The sequence below is a fragment of the Miniopterus schreibersii genome (genome assembly GCF_964146895.1).
Source record: "Miniopterus schreibersii genome assembly, chromosome: 13".
In the NCBI taxonomy this organism is placed as follows: Eukaryota; Metazoa; Chordata; class Mammalia; order Chiroptera; family Miniopteridae; genus Miniopterus; species Miniopterus schreibersii.
Genome location: NC_138113.1, coordinates 14697285 through 14721587, shown reverse-complemented (window position 1 = coordinate 14721587; position 24303 = coordinate 14697285). Strand labels below are relative to the sequence as shown.

General features: G+C 39.9%; 2 protein-coding genes across 10 annotated transcripts in view; both read right to left on the bottom strand.

Moving 5' to 3' along the window:
- TTC27 (tetratricopeptide repeat domain 27) overlaps positions 1-14341 on the bottom strand; it is a 104718-nt gene extending 90377 nt beyond the window's left edge. The window contains exons 1-5 of the mRNA XM_081156906.1: positions 14046-14341; positions 12731-12908; positions 10237-10366; positions 5155-5295; positions 422-524 (exon numbers count right to left, since the gene is read on the bottom strand). Coding sequence (XP_081013032.1) covers positions 422-524; positions 5155-5295; positions 10237-10366; positions 12731-12908; positions 14046-14145 — 652 coding nt within the window. The 5' untranslated portion in view covers positions 14146-14341. The remainder of the gene's footprint in view (positions 1-421; positions 525-5154; positions 5296-10236; positions 10367-12730; positions 12909-14045) is intronic.
- A 4979-nt stretch (positions 14342-19320) lies between these two features.
- BIRC6 (baculoviral IAP repeat containing 6) overlaps positions 19321-24303 on the bottom strand; it is a 154532-nt gene continuing 149549 nt past the window's right edge. For all 9 annotated transcript variants that reach the window (XM_081156170.1, XM_081156172.1, XM_081156177.1 and 6 more), the window contains exons 72-74: positions 22760-22948; positions 22067-22201; positions 19321-20175 (exon numbers count right to left, since the gene is read on the bottom strand). In XM_081156170.1, coding sequence (XP_081012296.1) covers positions 19996-20175; positions 22067-22201; positions 22760-22948 — 504 coding nt within the window. In that variant the 3' untranslated portion in view covers positions 19321-19995. The remainder of the gene's footprint in view (positions 20176-22066; positions 22202-22759; positions 22949-24303) is intronic.

Here is a 24303-nt window from a genome sequence, read left to right as displayed (position 1 = left end):
AAAACTCAAAGATAAAAAAATTCTATAATCTGACACCCTAATAATTTGTGATATTACACCTCCAGAAAAAAAAGACACAACCTCAAATAAAATCACTAGCACCTGTCACAGAATAAGCTACAAATGAATGTCTCAGCCAAGAAATTAAAATGGAGCCTGGCCGGGTGTGGCTCAGTGGTTGAGCATCGACCTAGGATCCAGGAGATCTTGGTTCAATTCCCAGTCAGGGCACATGCCAGGGTTCCAAGCTCCATCCCCAGTGGGGGCCGTGCAGGAGGCAGCCAATCAATGACTCTCATCACTGATGTTTCTGTCTCTCTCTTCCTCTCCTTGCTTCTCTCTCTGAAATCAATAAAGCCCTATTTTAAAAAAATAAAAATAAAAAATGGAGCTACACATCAAATAAAAAACTGCTACATACCTTGATCAATACAACTTTCAGCGAGAGCAAAAAGCTGAGGTGAGCGTTCCTCAAGCAACTGCTGGTGAACATTCACACACCTCAAAGTCCACCAAGGCAAGCTCTAGAAAAAGCAAGCACCATGTCAGTTGAAATAAAAGGACCCTTTAGAAAAAAGATTTGTACAATTAAAATTAATTTTTAGAATTTCTTTTTACATTTGTGAAATTGAATTTATTCAATAGCTTCCCGCCCACGGCTATGTCTTCGGTAATAATACTCAAATCCACTTCTCCATCTTCCACAAGAACACCCCTCTCCTCTGTTCTCAAAGCCTGTTTTCAGTCTGCTGGGCTTCCTGACACCAATTGGACTCACCATGCCCTCCGCTAAAAGTCTGCTGTAACCATCCTGCACCAACAACTCTACGAGGCCTCCCGCAGAACCTCCTGGGGGGGGATATTTTCCTTCCTCTGCACTCCAGCAGATATTTGTACCACTCTTTGCAAACACACTCCACTGTGACCCTGTACGTCATCCCTAATTTCAGGTGTTGTCTGCTGTTTACCCAACAAGATGAGAAGTCATGTCTGACTCATCTCTGTATCCTTCCCAAAGCAATATGCTCCGCACAAACTACCAAGTGAGAAATTCGCTAGATTCAGCCATCACTGCAGCAAGCCAGAAGTTCCCTCGCATGTTTGTGAAACCTCGCCCATGAAGCCCTCTCCCACTAGTATAGCACACCCTGGTCTCTCACTTCTGAACGTCTACACTGTTCCTAGAAGTAAGGCCACATCGGACCGCTCTTGTTTCTCAAGTGTATAACCCTACCTAGTCTAAACATTTTTTTGAGGATAGAGACTGCATTTTATACAATGTCTTGACCAACAGGCTGAGAACACAGTGGCTTTTTCTCTCTTCTCTAACACTTGATCTTACTTGGTCAATACATCCTTATTTAAAAAAACAAACAAACAGAAAAACAACAAACAACCTGCAATACAGAAGCAAACACAGTGCAGAGTGAAAGTCTCTCTTCTGCTGCCCCAATGCCACCCTTCTGCCTCAGAAAAATCCATGACGGAGGTTGAGATTCTTCTACATCTTCCTCTCTGCATGTTTGTGTGTGTGCAAGTTATATTTTTGATAAAACTCATTAAAGTATCAAGCATGATCATGCATTGAATCATCTAAATTAATTAAAACTGTTACTTTGAATTATATTGTGTGAAACTGTGAGAAATTAATTTTCCTTTTTTTAAAAAGCAATATCTACTAATAGGGGATCATGCTTAATTACCAAACGTCTTATTTTACTTGAACTTAACCTCTGCATTTGATTAAGAGGTAAAGCTGCCACAACAGTTGCAACAATGACACAATCACAAATGAATTTTGACTCTATGACAAAGCGCTTTCTAATTATTAGTGCAGTTTCCTCAGTCCATGTAAAGAAAGGTAGAATTATCTAATAGACGTTTCACATCATTTTTAATGTAATTCCCTGAGGTGTTGCCTCACTCTGTTCCTATCAGTAAAGCTAATGAAGTCATGGTACACATCAATTATCTGTCCCTTATCCTCTGTCAGCAATAAGTGAGTCAGGTTTGGCAGCAGATTCTTCCCTTTTCTAGACATGGGAATTTAGATAGATCCAAAGAGACTGCCCTTGTTAAAAAATCATACAGCATAAGATCAGATTTATAAACTAACTCTTAACCCAAAATCTTTACATAGAAGGGGGAGTGTAAGACAAATAAAGCACAGCCTATGTTCTACTAGAAAATAAAAGTGCTTTTTCTACTTGCCAAGAACTGCTTAATAGAAAATTTGAGTCATTACTAAAAAAGAAAAGTTGAAGCCTTGTTTTAGATGGTTTCTATATCCTGTCTCCTGATTACAGGACTTAATACAGAATGGTCTCACTGAGAAGCCACACTAGTCAATAATCTCCTAAAAGGCAAGGAGCATTCGTGTACTCAAAATACACCCAATAGCCCTGGCCGGTTTGGCTCAGTGGTTAGGGCGTCAGCCCTCAGACTGAAGGGTCTTGGGTTTGATTCTGGTCAAGGGCATGTAACTTGGTTGCAGGCTCGATCCCCGGGCCCCTAGTAGGGGCGAGTGCGGAAGGCAACCAATTGATGAGTCTCTCTCACAGCCATGTTCCCCTCTCTCCCTCTCTCTCCCCCCCTCCTTTCCACTCTCTCTGAAAAGCAATGGAAAAAATATCCTCGGGTGAGGATTAAAAAAAAAAGATGCCCAATAAATGCCTGCAGACTTATTCCATTTTATAAATAAGGAAACTGATATTCAAAGACATTAACTAGCATAAGGTCACACAGTTGTTAAGTGGCTGAGCCAGACTAACTCTGGTCTGACTTAAACACCAGGACCCTTCACTCAACATTTACATATTACTAATACCAGTCTACATATTTCACAGATTAGAGGGTTGGGGAAAATCATCTTTTACAGTTCTACAAAAATAATATTGCAATAAACAATTTGACACATTTCTTAGGAGCCAATCTATTCAAAATTAATTTAAAAGATTAAAATTAACTTGGATAAGTATGCTAGGCTTTTTAATCATTTTACCTCCACTTATTAAAGGAGTCCTCTTAAACATCATCATTTAGAGAATAATATATTCAAGACCCAAAGAAAAAAAACTTCAATGTTTCAATTGAAAGGCATAGAATGATCTTTGTTTTGCATGGTGATGTATGAGAAAATAGGGTTAAAAGCTGAAGTAAGAAGTTGTTAAGCATATGCCAAGAAATTCAGGTAACTTGTCTCTCCAACCCTACCAAGTATGACTTCACATATTAACTTGTCCTCCTAGTTGCTGATAGTACACGTATCTTTATTCAAGTGATGCTTCACACACTTGCTGATGAAAGTTTTCCACCAACAAAACTTAAAATTGTATCACTCATTCATTAATGACCATTAGTCTCACCAGAAAGAAAATACTGCCATCTGGCAGCCTCATTCTTGGTGATACTTTCTTCAGAGCCAAGTCCTAGTTAATCTATAGGACCATTTAACTCTGATCAACTTGGGAAACATTTTTTAATTCAAACTAATGTCACCAAAAAAACCAAAGATAAGACCTTATATCTGCTAGGACATGTTGAAACCCATCTATTAAAAACCCTTCTAGTACAACTGATTCCAAATAAATATCTGGCTCTCTTGAGAGTTCCCTTCTTGCGTCTTGTCTGTCTAAACTTAAATGCTCATGAAAGTAAGCCCTCATACAGCACAAACCAAGTCAACATTTTGCTCATAGAAATATTGTTTTTTAACATTTTCAGCCAACACTTAGAAATTGAGAGATCACATAAAATTTAGATTTACTACTGGCAATACAGGATCTGAGTCCCCAAGTTGCAACAATCAGAACAGGAGTAAGCAAGGTATGGATATGGGCCAAATGCAGCCCACTACCTGTATTTGTACAGCTCAAGAAGTCAGAATAGTGTTACATTTTTAAATCATTAAAAAATACAAAAGATTCCCGGCCAGGCATGGCTCAGCGGTTGAGCATCGACCTAGGATCCAGGAAATCAGGGTTCGATTCCCGGTCAGGGCACATGCCCAGGCTGTGGGCGAGGCAGCTGATCAATGACTCTCTCATCATTGATGTTTCTATCTCTCTCTTCCCCCCTCCTTTCCTCTCTCTGAAATAAAAAAATAAAAATAAAAAAAATTTAAAAAAAGGATAACATTTTGTAACATGAAAATATATCAAATTAAATTTTTTTTAATCCTCACCCAAGGATACATTTATTGATTTTTTTTAAGAGGGTAAGGGAGAAAGAGAGAGAAAGAGAGAGAAACATCCATGTGAAAGGAAAACATCGGTTGCCTTCCATATATACCCCAAATGGGTTATCAAATCCGCAACCTAGGTATATGCCCTAATAGGGAACTGAACCCACAACCTCTGGTATATGGGACAACACTCCAACCAACTGAGCCATCTGGCCCGAGCTAAAATTAAAATTTTAGTGTCCATAAATAAAGCTTTATTGGTACAACACAGTCATACCCATTTGTTCACATATAGTCTACAGCTGCTTTCACACCACAATGCAAAGCTGAATAGTTAAGAGACTTGAGTAGTTAAAACAGAGACTTCACAAAGCACAGCTGACACCTCCACCAAACCTCCAAAGACTCTCTTTGTATCTCTTGTGGTTTTTGTCACCTCCTACTACTGCCTGTTAGCCTTCTGTAAGTCTGAGTGCATCTTCTCACTAATCTATACATGACCTAAAGAATCGATGTCACAGATACTCAACAAATGCTCTACTAAATCCAACCCAAATAATGAAACAAGGCTGTGTATGAGCCAGGAAACAGTAACTAAGATCCGCTGCAATAGATCATGCTCAAGTCTGCCTATTGCTCATAATCTTACATGATTCATAAAAGACTAAGAAAGACGTTTTTAACCTATATTTCAGATTCAGAGAATGAACATTTATGCACATGCACACATACATACACACATATATAAAATCCTATTAAAGAGGCTCAATATAAGCTCATTTTACATAAGATGAATCTCAAGAGGGAGAAAGTTTTGCATATTTTCATCAGACTTTAATGTTAAATACCTAGAAGGAAACTTAGACAACAAATATATCAAGATATTGTCAACATAACACCTAAAGTCTAATGCTAATCAGCATGAAAATCACACCTGGGTATGGATCTCCTGGCTCCTTTTCTTCCCTTACCTGAATTGCTGTCAGTTTATGTCTTATATTCACTAGGATAACTCGTGCTAATAACAGCAGTATAGGATTTGAGGTCAGGCTGTAGACTGATTCACCATCTAGAATGAGCAGACTCAGAACAACTGCATCCAGTCCTTTCTCCTGAAAAAAAAACACACAACACTGTAAGCTAAGATGATATAATTTCACAAAATATCATTAATCTTTATATGTCTTGTAATTATACATATTTTCCAGTTACTCAGGCCCTGAAGCAAAGACACTGCTCTATTACACAGCAATTGGCACTGGGCAGAATCATAACATCATAAATGCCCTTAGAGATCTACAAATCCAGTCGGCCCTGACAGAGAGCCCCCACCTGCTTGTGCTTCAGAGGAACAGGGAACTCAAGACAATGCTAGTACTGAAAAGGTATCATGACTTTACAGATTTACCTACAACGAAATGTCATCTCAATAAAAAGCATCCCTATGTTAAAGTATTTACAGTAGACACATTTCACATATGCTTCCCCAGCTGGAAAGTGTCACTACAAAGCACGTCTGCTCCATAATTACTATCAAGCCAACAACAAGGTTTTATATAGCAAGTGCTGAGCAGGCACACAGCCAAGGAGCAGAGAAGAGAAAGCTGCAAAAAAGTGAGGCCTGTGAAAAATTCACCCCTTGACTACACAGAGATTTCCCTCAATGGACAAGACCTCATGTTTCTAAAATGTGACCTGCATAATTCTGCAGCTGCCACAAAACAGACAGCAGGAATACTTAACTGTCAGGAATATGGGCTCTAATTGCAGAGACACAGGATAGTGTCCTTTACCTGCTTATCAGTTTGTGGACAGATACATTTTTTAACTGAAGCCTTGGTTTCATCAATTATAAAATGAAATAACAGAAACCACACCTCATTTAATTCTTATAAGGATCAAATTAAACTGAGAAGTATAACAGAGAAACAAGACAACATAAATGACTGCCACCAAACTACACATAAAGCTTAATTACTGTTACCTCCACTAAAAGCAGAAGAAAACAATTTTTAATTGAAAAATTAAGGAACTATTTTGAAGTGATTTTAACTGCCTCAATTTTAGAAGTGAAGCAAGAGATGCAAGAAAGTTAAACCCAAAATCACACAGAAGTTAGGTTCTGAATAGAGATCAGAGCCCAAGTCTGCCAACTCCCAAACCAATGTCTTTCCCACCACATGCTGCCTTTCACACAGATCTCTCTACCTCTTCCTGCCACTCAGCAAGGTCAGGACTGTGCTAAGTATTAGGCCTCAAGTTCAGGACCACGATCAGTCCTAGCCTTCGCACTGACATAACTACATGGTGGTGGGTGGGCAATGGAGATATGAACACCAGAAAAGGACCCAGTTTGGAGAAGAACCTCACCATGAGTTCAGTCTTGGACACACTGAGTCAGGTATCTTGCAAGACCTCCAAATGGAAATACTCAGAACACAAGTGAATATACTGATTTAAGAACTAAAGGGAAGAACCTGTCTAATGTGCCCAAACTAGTCCTGCCACCTCATTGAATCACCTTGTCATTTAAATGGATAGAATAATCTTTATTTCCTAAGGTCCAAAGCAAACTGGTGAAGTTCAAGAAGATATGAGATGCCTTTAACAAAAAGAATCCTTATTCTAATTACGTTGAGAAATATGTCCGCCTGTTATAGCACAAATTTAGATCATTATTTTCTAAAAGGAATCCCTAAAGATAAATAACAAACATGTAATTTAATAGGGCAAAATAAATAATAAATTATACAGAGATAGCCCATAATATACCACCAGAAGATTATTAACTCTGATACTCAAAGGCAGGGGTTGTTTATTAAACCTCCCACCTATCCTTCAACCCAAAATTCTCTGGAGATGGTGTTAAGGCAAATAACAATGACTAAATGAGCGACTAAATGACTAAGCCATTAAATAAGTAAATTTCTCTCCCTAGCGCTAGCCTCGCCTCTTCATGACAAAATTAAATGCTTTTTTATGCTCTGCTTAAGTAAATCAGCCTCTGCCTGCCCATCGCATAACAAACACTCATATTCCAACTGAGTTCTAAATGTGCTTCCCGGGGTTTTGGAAAGTATCCATTTTTAAAAAGGCTTGTTTATATTTCAATAAAAATAGAAAGAAAAAGGTTCCAACTCCCTGAAGAGCAATTTCTCAGCCAAAAGAGCATTTACACATAAGAACACTATTTAACAGCATCACAGTGAAAAGTTCAACACCTGGAAGCCCAAGTTAAACTTAACAGAAAACCAGATTACCAGGAGAGCGCCTTTATGTGTGAGAGGTGATCTACTGCTCAGACATGGCCTTCAGCGCTAGTCCTCGGGGGCTGATCAGCACCAGAGGTCAGAAAACAGTGCTAGCAATGCCAAGGCTGTAAACTAGAGGCAGGAGAAATTAATCTGGCTTTGGTGACTAGAATCCATGACCATAAAGTATATTCACAAATACTTGTGCATTGCAAGAGCTAAGATGAATCAGTTTTATATCCCACATATGAGTGAAATCATATCGTTATTGACTTTTTCCATCTGACTCATTTCACTTAGCAAAATAAGAACTGTAAAACTAGAAGCAACAAATGAACAAACAAGACAAACAAAAACTCATGGCCACAGGCAACAATACAGCGGTTACCAGAGAGAAAGGGGGTGGGGCAGTAGAAAAGGGTAAAGAGGGTCTCAAATACATGGGGATGGAAGGAGACTTGACTCTGGGTGGTGAGCACACAATGCAATATACAGTTGATGTATTACACAAATGTACACTTGAAACCTATATAATTTTAATAATCAATGTCACCCTAATAATTATAATAAAATTTTAAAACAATAAAATAAAGCCATTAAACCTTTATAAATAAAAAGATTAATCAGCACAGGAAAATGACAACTAGAAAATACTGCCCAGTTTAAAATCTTCAATTCCCTCTCTCTTCCAAATGCTCAGATTGCTGGTAAAGAGTATAAATTGTATAATCCTTTTAAAACATCCTGACATTACCAAGGGAAGTTGAACATGTGAGGGCAAGAAACTCTACTCACAGACGCAACTTCAGCAGAGCTTCCCCATACAGTGCTGGCAAGGGTTTACAACTGTGCTGAAATATTGATCCCATCAGCCCAACTACAGCCTGGGGCCAGTAAAAACAACTCCTCCATTTGGAGCACTGCACCAAATACTATCATTTTTTAAGTCCACTGTGCTTTGAAATTCTTGCAAATGATATCCAGAAGATGTGTTCCTAATGGCATTGCACATAATACATTGCAAGAAATGGAAACAACCCATATGGCCATCAAGAATAAAACAGATATAAATTGAGGTACAATCACATAATTGGAATACTATACAACAGTAAAAATGAGTAATGGCATGATTTCAAAATATACCACTGAGCAAAGCAAATCACAGAAGAATACATGGTTTGTTTCATTTATATAAAGTTCAAAAACTGGCAAAACTAAGCACTGTGTTTTCTAGGGATACATAGAGAGGTGCTAAAACTACAGAGAAAAGCACTAGAATGATTCATGAGAGTGGTTCATGAGACAAGGGGGCCAGTGATGCTCTCAGGAAGCATACAAAGGGGACCTTCTAGGGCAGTATTTCCCAAGCTTGTCCAAGTCAGAGCACGTGTAGAAGATGGTATGATCTGTAGCGCACACTACGAACTAGAGAAGGCTCCTAAACCAGAAGAGACCAGATCAAAGGCTCTCACCAGCCCAGCCCCACACAGCCAGCACAATGGCAGAGGGGCTCAGCACCTGGGAAGAGCAGTTGGGAAGCTGTTCTACGATGACAGTTATGTTCTCTCAAGTGAGGTGGTGGGGACGAGGATTTTATTATTTAAACTGTACACCTTTTATATGCTTTTAAAAAATGTATGAGGTAGTTCTAATAAAAACCAAGGTCTTAGTCAAAGTTTCCTACAATCTGGCCAGAATCCCATCAAGTCTGACCTTTTACTGCGACTCCAACAGGTTCAGTGCATCCCTTTCCCACAAACATCACTCTCTTCTCTATGTCTGCCCTTATGACTACACCTAGACGTATTTCCTCTTCTCTACTCTCCACCACCCTGCAGGTTCTAATTCACGGTCCACTCCCAGCTAAAAGGTCTTTGATCATTTAACCTTTCAATAATGATTTAGGGTATGATTTAGGGTCAGTATTATGCTAACTGATACACACACAGCTCATTATAATGGCTTCAGGTTATGGCTGCTTTTGTACCTCTTCTCTTTCCACCTCACCACCAAATTACTAACTTTTATGTCAATAACTCCATTCCATTTGCTATTTCTAACTCTGAGAAACCTGGTTAACAGTAAACAGGTCCCTTTTGCTGCATAAGCTTTGGCTGCTAAGGGATCCTTTTTCCAGGCTGAGTGATTACTCATTGTGTTCAAGATCTCTGAGGTGGCTGGATAAGTCAACGTTACCATACTTCTTTTTGGAACACATCATACTTACCAAGCCCTAGGCATATGTGCTCAAAAACACCTGAGGAATTCGAACTGAAAACTCTACTGACGATCTACTGATGCAAGTCAATGATACTGTCTTCATATACGGATAATAATAATTGTTATCAACAGAGAGATCTCTGTGCCAGGCACTTAATAAAGTACTTGGAACATAAAGGAAATTGCCCCTGGGATCCATTTCTAAGCACTGTAGCAAAACTTACCTGCAACAGATTTCCAGATCTGCTGCTTTGCCAGAAAAGATCTTTATGTAACTGCAGTAACATATGCATGCGTGTGTGTGTGTATAAAAAAAAAAAACTGGTGCAGCTGCTGGTGTTTTAAAAAAACAGCAGCTCACAGGGCTCCAAAAAATGAGGACACATGAAGAGGAGTTTGAGACTAGCAATGAAACTTCTGGAAAAACGTGAAAATCTGATCGAGGAACAAGCATTCTTAGCAGGTTTTGTACAAGCTATAAAATCATGTTTCATTCCTACCAATTAGTAACTCCAGTTTCTAAAGTTCCTGAAGAATAAATAACACAATAATAACTACATATGGCATTTCCAAGAAGCATACCTCACTGAATTGCTGGAACAAAACAGATGGCAAAAACTCCTGAGGGTGTAAATCAACCAGAGGCCCCGTCCAGTTACTCTGAACAAAGAGTTGCAAACTGCTCACACCAATTAGGAATATCAGCTGTTGTCTACAAATAAGAATAGTTAAAGAAATAAATGTAAACTGCTACCACTGTATAACCACCAACATGTTACTTCACTTCAGTTTTATTAAGAAAAATTTAAGATATCAACCAACATTTATTGAGATTATCCTAGAGTAGTACAAAAAAAGAATTTCTGAAACCTACGCAACTGAGGTCTGCACTGTCTTATTGTAATCATGAACCACGTATGGCTCTTTTAAATTTAAATTAGAATTAAACAAAATTTCAAATTCAGTCCCTCAGTCACACTGTCCACATTTTAAGTGCTCAAGAGCAAATGTGGCCAGGGGCGACCATACTGGACATAGATACAGAACATCTCCATCATCACTGAAAAGTTCTTTCAAACAGTGCTGGTTTAGATCCTGATCCCGCACTTGTAACTTTTCCTGCATTTTATTTAACAACTCTGACATTGCCAGAAGACATGTTAAACTGGTTTTATATGAAAGAAAACTGACAACAAAAACTTGTTTTTAAACAACATTTTACTGCCCAGCCAGCGTAGCTTCAGTGGTTGAGTGTCGATCGATGAATCAGGAGGTCACAGTTTGATTCCTGGTCAGGGCACATGTCCAGGTTGTGGGCTCCATCCCCAGTAGGGGGCATGCAGGAGGCAGCCAATCAGTGACTCTCATTATTGATGTTTCTATCTCTCTCTCCCTTCCTCTCTCTGAAATCAATAAAAACCTATTTTTTAAAAAAATAAAAAACATTTTACTAATCCTGTATTACCACATGCTGAAACAAAAAGACCCCTAGAAATTTCACTTGAACATATCTTTTTCAATCCTGCTTTGGCTTGAGACACGGGGTGGGTAAACTTTTTCTGCAAAGGGACAGATATTAAATGTTTTAGGCTTTGTGGGTCACACATGTTTCTTTTTTCCAACCCTTTAAAAATGTGAACACCATCCTTAGCCACTTTGCCCCATCAGCTGTAATATGCCAACCCCAGGATTAAGACAAAAATACATGGGGATTCAACTCTACCAAATAACAGTCAGAGGATCCTGAAGTTTCATGCCAAAGAGAAAGTAAAAGCTCTCTTTCCCTATGTCCCTAGGCCCTACATTAAACAATTCTTTAAGAAAAAAAAAATCAATCCTACAAGCCTGTGACAGCCAGAATATAAAGTGCTGGATGCAGCACAACTAAGAACAGAGCAAAGAAAGAGTAGCACTAGAGAAAACAGGTGACCAAAGTGCCTGCTTGTAGTAAGAAGTTAGGAAACAGGAAAAAACAGGTGTGTAGCAAGATCATAAAGCCTTAATATAACCATCACAACCAAAAATCTAAATCCCTAAGGCGAACTGCAAATGCAGATTAATTTCAAATTCCTCAAAATGAGGCAACTGAAACCTCTCTTCTGAGCTCTATTGGCAAGCTGGAATTCAGCTATCCCAGTGAATAACGCGTGTATGTGCATGTGTGTTTTACTGTGCACTGCAAAGCCAGTTTCTATAATACCACACTTCAGACAGCTAAATAAGAATCAGGACTGTCATTACAGGAATGTAAACTGCTAGTAAAGCAAAAAAATTAAAAGGAGTAATATTAATCTTTAAAATAAAATAAAATGCCTATAGTAACATTCTTTTGTGAACTCCTTATGGATACAAATTATGTCTTATTCCTGTTTACATTCTCAACATCTACTACAGTAGTTGGTTTATCTGTTGAAGAACTAAGCAAAGCCATTCCCTAGAAATAATGGTAAAACAAAATTGCATGCATTTTGAAGAAAATTAAAGCTTGATGTGGATGCCAAGATAGTAAAGAAATAAGTATATTAACAAATTTACAACAGTAAGATTTAGGTTTCACTGTTGTACAACTACCTATTATACTTAATCCTATAAAATTACATAAACTTTAGTGGAAGAAGGTAAAACAAGGGTTCCATAAGTAACGCATAAAGTTTTCTGACCTCTAGAAAGTTAACAATCTAAAACATAATATAAGTAGTTACAAGTATCACTCAGCAATCTAGAAATAGCAAGATGGACAGGGTATGCATTCAAGTTAAAAGGAAATAAGGTCTAAAGTCTTGCCTGTGGCTAAACCTATAAGACCTAAGCATTTGGAAGCTCAGTGGGTTAGCAGTTACCAATTACATGTCAGTTTCATAGACAAAACCCTTATATCCTACACCACTTTACTTTTTCATTCTGATGGTCCTCTGGACAGAAGTTCTCACATAGATTATTCAGTACATTATGAATCCTGACTAAATGTAAAGTAGGGTTTTTCAATAACTGTTAAAGTCAGTGCCTTACACTGTCAAAGCTCTATTAAATGTATTAAGAGGCTGGTTCCCTATGAAAACTTGAAATAAAATTCTACCTTTGGGTTTTATCCAAATCTGGTGAGAAATCCAGGAATGTTAATATCTGCTTCTCTAGGTAGCTGTCAATCTTTTCTTCAGTCATCTTTGTTGAATTAAAAATATTTTGAGTCAATGAATTTAAGAATATGGCTTCATAGTTCCCTTCTAGCAGCAACTGTAGGAACGATCCACTCTCTGTAATATAAAAAATTAGTCCAATAATCCAAAGGAACAATTTTTTTCATACTTGAAAGGATAGCAGTATTAGGTAAACCTACCATTTTAGTATGCAAGGAAAAAGCATACATTTAGAATGCTTCTATACATTAATCAAAAAGCACTGAACAAATTCTCACCATTCTACAAACATTACTTCTCCTAGAATTAGCCACTCGTCCATATGATGAGTAGTAGGGTAGAAGTTAGACCCTAGAATAATATTTCTCACTAATAAGTATTCTCACCCTTCTCCTGGGAATTCAAAGATTCCTACTGACAACAGAAAAGTTTCCATAGAGTTCTAAGACATTTCACAGGGTGGCTCCTCTTATCCCCTACCCCGCTCAACACACACTATACTCCTTGATGAAAAGTGGGTTCACTCATTGTTCCCCTAGTATCTCATGCACATTCCTGCCTTCACACTTTATACTTGTGATTTCTCCTGCTGAGCTCTTCTCCACTTGTCAGTCTTATCCTTTAATCAGAAACCAGCTCAAGTCTGACTTCTTCCATGAAACTGTTCCAGACCAGCCTTCAAAAACTACCTATACCCACTTATATACTGTCCTAAGTGTTACTTCTCTTCTGGTTCCAATCAGATGTGCCTATAGCCCACTAGTAAATGTGCCCTTTAATTCTTTATCTCTGCGGTAAATGTGCATTGCTCGCAAGAATTATATCTTTGTTGTCTGGTTTCAGCATTTCTTCTTACCAGCTGTGCGACCCTGACTAAATTACTGAACCCATCAGTAGGTAAATGTCTTCATCTGCAAACCGAACCTAAAGTAGCCTCTACCTTACGTGTCTATTACAAGGATTAAACGACTAAGTAAATGTTGGGAAAGTCACTGATATTGCCATTGTCATTATTTCTGAACGTGGGCGGTGAGAAGTTTGGGGTAAAGACAAGCGGGGAACCTGACAGCCACGCCCAGCATGTGAGAGATGCGGCGACGGCCACCAGGTCAAGGACGCAGCGACCCAAAATCTTAATCCAAGATTTTTGGTAGGAGAAAAACTAAACAAGGAGGTATGAGAACCCAGCCACCGCCACCGCTTCTACTCACAGTCCCCACGCTGGCCTAAGTGCCGGGCCAGCGCCTCTCTCACCTGAGCCAGCGACTCCCTCCTGCTTCCACTGCTGCCGCTCAGCCTCCGTGGGGAAGCCCCTCAAGACAGCCAGCTCCGGGGTCCACGTCACCCCGGACATCGCCCCAGCCAAACGGGTTCCCAGACCGGTCACACAGGAGTCACAAAAGGAAGTGAAAGAAAGAGGGTCCAGAGGCGCCGAAGTCTGGTGGCGACAGTTCCTGCGGATAAACCGTAACTCTAGAACTTCATGCGCGGCTAACGGCCCAAGGAGGCAGCCATGACAGCAGCGCGGGGCACCCTGGGAAAAACACACAGACTGCGCCGGCTTCCGCCTAGACAACCAACCCAAGGCCAGGATATTGAGCATGCCCAGTGGGTTGCCCCGCCCCCACAGGGGAACGGCCGGGGCTGGCGGGCGCGGCCGGCCTCAACCCCGCCCCGGGGGGAGGCTGCGGCGGGCGGCGGAAGGCGTGGGGGCGGACAGTCTCTGCGCGGCGCGGGCTGGGGCGCGGGCCGGACGGTGCTCGCGGCCGCGCTCGCTGGAAGGTCTGCCGCTTCGATTCCTCAGTCTTTCTGCGTCTGAACCCTCCCGACTACCTGGTGAAAGACGCGGTTCTCTCCGCAAAGTGCACGTGGGCCCTTACTACCAACATTTGGGTACCTCGTATGGAAGTTAGAGACCCTGTGCGGTGGAGTCCTTAACCCCAAGTTAAGAATTCCGGCAGCAGAAAAAAGTATTCTTTGAAGTGTAAGTAACGTACACGGTTTTGACGCCGCCGCTAGAGAAATGATGCCCGCAGCCGACGCCGGGAAGGCGCGGAGGGCAGACGGAGCACCGCGGAGACCGGCCCCCTGCGTGCCTGCTGCCGGGCACAGGGCGCCTCTGATCTCCACGGTCGCGCTCCACGGGAAAGCCGAGCCCCGGATGCCCGGGCGAGGCAGGTGGGACTGTGCCCCCGGGGCTCGAAGCTGCGCGGTGAGTGTGCCATGCGCTCGCCGGGGAGAGCGGCGAGGTAACCCTGACCACACGTGGGGACATTAAGGGCAAAGCCTTTCTGAAAGGACCCCACTCCAAGCAGGAAGCAAAACAATTCTTTTCTTATTTATTTTCAATTAGTACAGTTTACATTCAATATCATGTTGATCAGTTTCAGGTGTACGTCATAGTGGTTAGACAATCATATACTTTATAAAGTGTTCCCTGTATATGTCCGGTACCCAGCTGGCACTATACATGGTTAGTACAATATTGTTGACACTATTTCCTGTACTGCACGTTACATCTCCCGTAATTGTTCTGTAACTACCAATTTGGACTTCTCAATTCCTTCACCTTTTTCACCCAGTCCCCCGACCCCCCTCCCCTCTGGCAACCTTCAGTCTGTTCTCTGTACCTATGAGTCTGTTCCTTTTTTGTTTTTTCATTTATATTGTTCTTCAGATTCCACATATAAGTGAAATCATATGGTATTTGTCAGGAATGATGCCACTAAGGCTCACATAATATGGGTTTGATACAACCTGTCCTATTTTAGGGATGTGCCATTCCTCCCTCAACTCTGGGACTCTTTTTTAGATGTTTAGCACCTACCATAGGTGCTGTGCTTTTAAAGACCTTCATATATCACAAACACAATAAAAGAAGACCTGGGGGTTCCTGTCACTCAAGATCCAATGACACGGGGTGACCTTGATCAGCTGCTCTCTTGATTTACACAGCCCAGTTTCCAGAGAAAAGGCATCTCCACATCTTATCTATGTCCTTGAAACAAAAGGCTCCTGAGTGAAACGCTGTAAAGGTTTTGGGTTGTGCTGCAGGTAACGTGGGAAACAGGCAGATGAATTAGAAATACAGGGAGGATTTGAATTGCAGATGCTCCCTCTCAGCATGAATGCAACAGATTCTTGCAAAATTGTTATTTCCCAGTAGTGATGCACATCCACACACAGGAGGATATGTGAAGATGGTGGCAGAGGCTGGAGTGATGCATCCACAAGCCAAGGAATGCCAGCAACCACCAGAAACAGGAAGAGGCAGAAAATGGATTCTCCACTAGAGCCAGCAGAGGGAGCATAGTCCTGACATCACCTTGATTTTGGACTTTTTGTCTTCAGAACTGCAAATAAATAAATTTCTGTTATTTTAAGCCGCTGAGTTTGTGGTAATTTCTTACAGCAACCCTAAGAACTAGTGCAAGTATTAAAACATAAAATTATTTTGTAGAAATAAAATTAAGATACATTTTTGTGAAATAAATATATAATAATGTTAATTATGTATGTCATTTCATTACTTATCCAACCAGTGCCAGCCAATCGATAGAATATTTCAACATGCCCAATAATTGAATTATTTTAATGACTAGAATTTCTATTTAAAAACATAGTTTAACATGTTTTTAATGTTATGAAGGTACATCTGTCAAAGTAGGATGATAGCACATATATCACATTACATTTTGTTAGTTTGGTTACTAACCTAAATATTAGGCATATGGCATGTGTTTCTCCATTTGTATCTTGCCTCTTAGCCTGTAAATGCTATGGGCAAACTTCCATGTGACCTGACCCTTTTACAGTTTGGAACAAAATTAGAGAATTCTCCCTTCCAGCTCCCTTTCCTGTTGCCTCCATTACAGTTTGGAAGACATCTCTCTATCCAAGTGATCAATGTGACCAAGGTGACAGGTGCTTCTATGCATTAAAAGGAAAGCCACTTCAAAGGTAACATCAGGGCCATAGCTAGCCTATCACAAAATTAAACATATATGGCATGGGGAGGGCTTTTCCCTCATGTAGGAAAAAATTGCTGAAGTTTGGAAAGAGCCTTGAGTTCAGGAGGAAAACTAGAGTGTTAACTATCACCATCATAAAACCCCTTAGCATTACTGAAACTAAGTGAGCCCGAGGCCCTGCCGTGTTCTGACCGTCTTGCCCAAGACCCAAGCACCACTCCAGTCCTCTTGTACCCTCGGCTGCCTGTTCCAGCTCTGCAGTCAGGCCTGTTCCCATGTGTAGGTTGATCCAGTGAGCGTCTCCTTCCATCTTGTAATCTTCGTCTAACCAGTCTCATTACCTCTCAAGATCTGAAGCTTGTTTCAGCAAATTGGTACTATTTCAGCACCTATCCAAGGACACCAGAGTGTTAACTTTTAATTGTGGAAGAGTATATAATATGCTGAAAAAGTGAAACTGTATAAGATTGTATATTAAATAATCAGCTCTAGTTTGGGAACCAGCCCCCACTTGAGGCACTTAACCCAGTGCTGCTCAAGTCATGGTCTAGGGACTACCAGTCAGCAACAGGCTAAGTACAGAACGGAGTGAACAGTGTGGCAATGCTGCATTTTCATTGCAGTTTAGGACACACTAACTGGAGCATCTCACCTAACCAACCTCATCCTACATAATCTAAATTATAGGACATCAAAGAAAAGTTTAGTGCTTTCTACATGTCTTTGGAGATACTGGTCTTTATGCAAGAATGGTATCTAAGCAGTTTATTTTTGTACTTTTCTTTAGATATCACCTTCGATTTTATGAAAACAATTGGCTTTACTGTTTCCGAACATTTTCATATTCTCTGCCTGTGCTCGTGGACCCAGGCCACCCTGTCTGCTGGCCTCTGGTCCACCCTCCTCCCAAGGCCCTCGCACTCACCCTCCCCCCACTGGCTGGCTCCTCAGTCTGCAAACGTATCTAAGTTATTCTCACACCAACAAATTTGTATTTCCCCGAGTTGTCTGTGCCCCTGATTGGCCTAGCTTATGACCTGTAGAGTTGGCGGAATGATCTTCCTGAAATGCAATCTGACCACGTTGCTCTCCTAATTAAAACCTCGAGAGCTGTCCAAAGTGAGGATGTCAAGGCTCCTTCACAGGGCAAACAAGGTCTCACATGACCCTGCCCCTTCCGCCTTCCCGACACTACAGCCCACCTCCTGGTCCCTTAGGTCCAACCGCACCTAACGCAGCCGTTAACTCGCGCTCCCCTTACTCGGGCCTGGGGCTGGGGCGCTTCTCCCGGCTAGTTGACCCTCGCCCTTCAGAACGCACGCCTCGCTGCGGGGAGCTTTCCCGGGCCGCATCACCGCGGCGCCCCCCAGCATCTTCCCTGAGGGAGGAGCCCCTCTGCGCCCCCAACAGGACGCGGTACTATGGCCATCGGCGCATTGCGCCCACGCTGTTTCCAGGCGTCATTCAGCTCTCCGTGCGGGAACCTGCACGTAGTACAGAGTGAGTGTTCAAATGTTTGCTGGCGCCAAGTCCGGGTCAAGATGGAACAATTTTAATGTAACTGGTATTAAATTTAGACTTTCGGGCCTTGGTTTTTTAAAAACATGAGTTGGACCTTATAGTACTGGTGTGGACTAATGGTGTGGAGTGGAAAGTGTGACCCAAGCTCAATGATTAAAATCCAAAATTGGAGGAAAACAATACACTTCATAGCAGCTTTATCATCCATCCTAATGGGACCCTGACAGACCAAACAGGAACAACAAAGGCTAATGGATTGATGACTGTTCTTTTACCTTTTATTGCTGATAATTTTATACTTAGATTTTAGCTAGCATTAATGTCTGTGGTTACATTTAATGGACTCTTCTTTTTTATAAATGGACTATTTTCTCATTCTTGGTGTAGCTCACCACCCACCAGACCTAACACTATGTGTTCCAGAACCTTTGATTTTCTGGTCACAAACTGCTTGTCCCTCCTTTATTCATGCTTAAGGAGCTCTGTACCTTGTAGTTCCCCTTTTTAAACTTCGAAGAGCAACTCACTGTTAGAATAGAGCTTCTTCTGGTCAGCTCCAGATTCAGGGATCCCACGTGCCACTTTATTTTAAATAAATACTGTCAAGAATCACCTTAGCTTTTCCTTTGTGATAACTGGTCTTAAAAAAGTATCCTTTCCTTTCCCTTGCTTAGGTCTTGAAAGAGTTCATTTCTTTGTAGAAATAGCATTTCACACACAGCAAACTGTTTTAGAAAGAAGACATACTAACACACCTAAGTCTTTATTTATTTGGCTCTAGGAAGAATTTGCATGAAAATTAGCCTATATGGCAGGTACAGAATGTACTGGAACAGCACCAGAGAGGTACATCCTTGCTGCTCTACAGAACCTCAGTGTTTAATGCATACATGTGACTTTAGTAATAAAACCAGAGTCCAGGAAAAGAAGGAGCCCTTTAGGAAAAATCAGTTTAAGAGTGACTTTTCAAACTGACCATTCCTTTCCATATACTTAAATTCAAATAACAAATACATTCACAAGCCCAAATGTTGGCATAGAATAAAATCATGTTCATTTATTTTTCTGCATCTTAGAATTAGAAGGCATAAAATTAAATATGTTGAATGTAATAAATTCATCCATACAAGTGCAAGTCTCCAACTATAACACATTTTTATGGCAGGGTTATCATTTAAAAAATGTACCAGTAAATCAAAAAAGAGGGCGTATGTCAATTAACTTTTATTGAAGTGTGTGTAGGTCTTCAGAAATCAAATATGAGCATGAAGATATGGCCAAACATAAAATCTATCAAATTCAGTGAAAAGTTGCTGACTTCAAATAGCAGTTGTAAGAATGACCAATATATATTCTTTGTTAACAACCTCTCACTCTACAGTAAAAAAAAAAATAAAATAAACATTCAGTAAACATTCTTTCCTAAGGTAGTTTCCCTTATATATCAGTGATTTATCCATTTCTTTGTATACACAAATTTGTTCAACATACCAATCAGTGGTTCTCACAATTGAAAAATAAAAGCACAAAAAAGTTTACACTCTTGTACAGGTAAATAAAAGATCACCTTGAATTAAACTGGATCTCCTTAAGGGCATAGTATAGTTTCAGTTTCATTACCTATTACATAATTAGTTTCTTACATACAAATATTGACATATTTGGCTTGTGCTTCAAAGCCTCTGTGTCTATGAAGTCCATGTCAATGCAGCTCATAATTTGAAGTCACTGGGGAGTTCTTTGCTGCTGCCGGGTTTGACCTGGTCGTGCATGAGAGTCTCCTCAGCACCTGCTGTGGCACTGCACGTCTCCGAGGCATCATCGGCATCGGGGTCCAAGCCATCAGGACAGGGAAGTTTCAGCAGCTCTTCCCGGAGCTGAGCAGTGTGACGCTACACGGGGAAATGAGTGATGTTAGAATTGCAAACCCAGGGATTCTAACACAGTATCATTTGAGGGAAGAATTGAGTTTAAAACAAAATCTAAAGCAAAGACCTACAAATAACTATTGAGTACCTTTCTTATGCTAGCTACTGTAACAGAGAAAGGACAAAATTGGCAAAACATCCCTCAGAGTGATGTTGTTGAAAAGCCCTGCGTAGCATGCCTGTAGAGACTGCCCATGCCCCCAACCCTGTACAGAAACAGCATTACTGATGATTTATTTGCTACATATACTCTCTTAATTTAGAGAGTAACCTCTTGATGTGGAATACAGGCTTCCTCTGGCTAAACATTTTTGAAAAAAACACAAGTCCATAAATTAAAACCATTGCTATTTTAGTGAATGAAAACAAGTATTTATCAGGTACTATGTCCTATGTAGAATCCTTGCAAAATGTTTCACACTAATTGTCTCACTTAATGCTCAGAACAAACCTTAGAGATAATTTTATTGTCAGAATTTTTTAAGTTAAGCAAATGAAAAAGATCTAGGGAGATTACCTAACTGTGTATGATCCCTTACTGCCATTTAGGGAAAGGTGTAATAAGAGAGTGGAAAACTGCCTACGAACATTTAATTATGGTTTCTAATTTTCTAGTGGGAAAGAAATGACTTCAAATATCACAGCAAGGGCTTTGAAAATTAGTTGTGTCAACAGCTGACTTTGAAAATTAACTAACCAACATATACACGATCATTCAGGAGAAGGGGAAAGAAAAAACACACTGAAAGGAAGAGAAGAGGAGGAGCCAGGACAGTCTCCAGATGAGAAGTACAGTAGAAAAGACAAACATTACACCAGTGTTATGAGTGTTTTAATAGGTAGGCATGGGGTGTTAGAAAAGCTTATACTAAAACCATCTAATTTAAAAGTCATGGCAGGTTTCTACGAAGAGAAATTTAAGCTGAAAATCGAATGAAAGTCAGCTAGAAGAGCAGGTGAGAAGTAGAGAGAAGAGCATTTGAAAAGGCCTGGAGGGGAGAGAAAGGTGATTGAATAGAGAGGTGACACAGGGCCACTGGCTCTGGAGAACTGGAGAGTGTAACGTTGGTAGAATGAAAGTTAAATGGCAAAAGGTTAGTGAGAAGGCGGGGTTTTACAATGGAGGCAGAAGTGTTAACTGCTCTAGTTTAATAGTAAAAGAAGAGAGACAGTTTTATAATAATGAGGCAAAATAAAACTAGCTTTGGGGTGCAAGTGTTAAAGAGGAAAATAATTTTCTTTTTTAACGTTTTTAAAATGGAAATCTCAAAGTTAGAAGAAGCAGCAGAGAGGGAGGAAACTGAAGGCAGGAAGAGGGAGGACAACTGGTGGAGGAGGAGAGAAGCAGGTAGGAACAGGTGTTAGGAGGCAGCAAAACCTCCAAACCATCCTGTCCGACACTCCACTTCGTGAACGCCCAAGTTGAAAACAACAGCTCGCCTCCCCCAAACCAGGTGTGTATCACAGACGCTGCCACCAAACGGCTGCTGGAGACTCTACAGCTACCATCTCCCTCATTACTCCAAACTCTGCAAGGTAAGAGGCCTAGGAAAAGCTAAAGGCATAAGAAGTCATTTGTTGTCATCACCTTCAAACAACTGGATAAGCTCTGTTGACTCAGCTCCTGTACCCATTTTTTATTTTAGGCACTGCTGACTCATTGTCAAAATGAACATCTTACATCTTTCCTATAGACTTCTGGGTAGCAATTTAGGCCTCTGAACTTAAAATACATTTTACATTTCTTTGATTCCCTCCCACCCTTTACCATCAGACAGCCATAGTTCTATCAGTGAATATACACAGCTCTCCTTCAAAAGCCACCAACAGGGCTCATGCTCAGAGGCTTACTCACCTTGAGAGCTGCAGCGTGATGAGACATAGTTCTGCCTACCCGCTTGTCACTGCTGTACTGCTGGATGTCAGCAATCCACTCCTCACACTGGGACATGATCTCAACTCTTTTCAAGTAAAAATGTTTGTGTATAACCTTAAGAATAAAACACGCAAGTGAGTAAAATGTGCTTGGGTCAGAAACTAAAAGACAAAGTATGTAGCATTACACAGGAATGAAATTTAAAGGACACTGCTGTGTTTTTCTCTCCATGAAACCCAATTTGGTGACCTCTACATTATTAACAGGGAAGAATTAGGTTATGCCATCAGCGGGCACATGTTAAGTCGCCCAATTCTACAGCAGCAAATAGCACCCATCTCAATCAGATTCAAACAGTTAACCCACCCAGAGAGAATAAGGCGCATATAATGCGATACACGCAGAAGGCGAATGTAAGTGAACAAACGGCCAGGAGAAACGCATTGGAAAAGTACTGGCAACAGAAAACTGTCAAAATGTAGTCACATGTCTTGTAGGAAGTAGGTGGTTTTGCAATTCATCTACACTACATTATTACTGATGTTTTATTATTAAAAACTATAGCAAAGTTTAGTATGCCATAAATACACCAAGTATAAAGGCAAGTACAATTCTAATAAACTATATCCTATAACATCTTTAATAAAGTATTCCATTAATTTACGAACATACCTCTTTAAAGCATGGCGAGGGGTTTCTGATTTGCTCTAGCATTGCCCACTTAACCGTTGCTTGTCGAATGTTTCCATCATATTCTCGAGAACTCTGTGTGCCACTGGGAGTCCCTCTAGACCGTTCATATCCTGGCTCATTAAAATAAGGCTCAGCTACTAATATAAGGGACTGAACAGACACCAACACCTGAGGAACAAAAAAATAAAAAAATAGTTATAATGGGAAATTTTGACTACCAGTAAACTGATATCTGCTTTATCAACCAGGAGATGATTGAGTGATTGACTGATTGATTGATAGATTCATTCGTTCGTTCATTCATTCACATTTTAATATGTCTTTATTGATTTCAGAGAGAGGAAGGGAAAGGGAGAGAGACAGAAACACCAATGATGAGCAAGAAATTGATCGGCTGTCTCTTGCACACCCCGCACTGGGGATCGAGCCCGAAACCCAGGCATATACCCTGACTGGGAATCAAATTAAAATCGTCTGGATCATAGGTCAATGCTCAATCGCTTAGCCATACTGGCCGGGCAACCAGGAGTTCCTTTTAATATGTCCTTCCACATATTATTATCAGCATAAAATTAATGTTAATAATTGTAACTCAAATACTTTATTATTAAAGCAAAATTAAAATGGGTAGAGTCTTATATAATATTTATGTATCCTGTATTTTCTATCCTTGAAAAATTAAAATAGATATGAAGATTTTATTTCCCGAAACTGCTATAAAACACGTTTATAAACATCACAAAAATTTTTGAAGGTTATATATCACTGAAAAGATTTCCAAAATACTTTGAAGAGTAACGTGCATTATTACAATTGCTCAGTTTCTTTATAGAGAAACTCTTAAAAGAATAATATTTATTTGTATAAGAATATCACATTTTTAGTCTTATGCCATAGGTCTCATATCTAGCTGTAACCTAGTCATCGTCTTGACTACTTGCATAATTTAAAATCAAAAGTCATATTATTCATTAGAATTGTCACCAAGAATTACATTTTATCAGTAGCACCAAATTTTGACATTGCTTATGTAACTGGTTTTTAATATTGCTGTAATGGATATAATTCCTTGTGAACAGTTTGTTCTAGTTGGATGTTAATAAAGATGTCATATGCAAGAGGAATTAAACATGTTTAATGGTTCAGATAATCAACCATTTAAGAGTGATTATATACTTAACATTTATAACCATAAGATTATATTTAACATTTATAACTGTTCTTAAATGGCTGATTATCTCTATTTCATGGGATGCTACAAGGTCTTTTCAGAGAGTCAAAAACAAGTGACAACCTAAAAAATTATATTTCATATCTTCTTTATCCTAATTCAAAATACGGATGTAGGAAAAGAATCCTTTCAGGGTTGGTCAACCTTAATAAATTTACCTAAGGATAATTTATGATGGTCTTTCTTAAAGTAAACACTGAACTGTATTATGTGAGTTTAAACTATTATTTAGCAATAATTTGTTTGTTTCCTTAATAAACAAGCAACAAAGTTAATTCGTGTTATTAATATG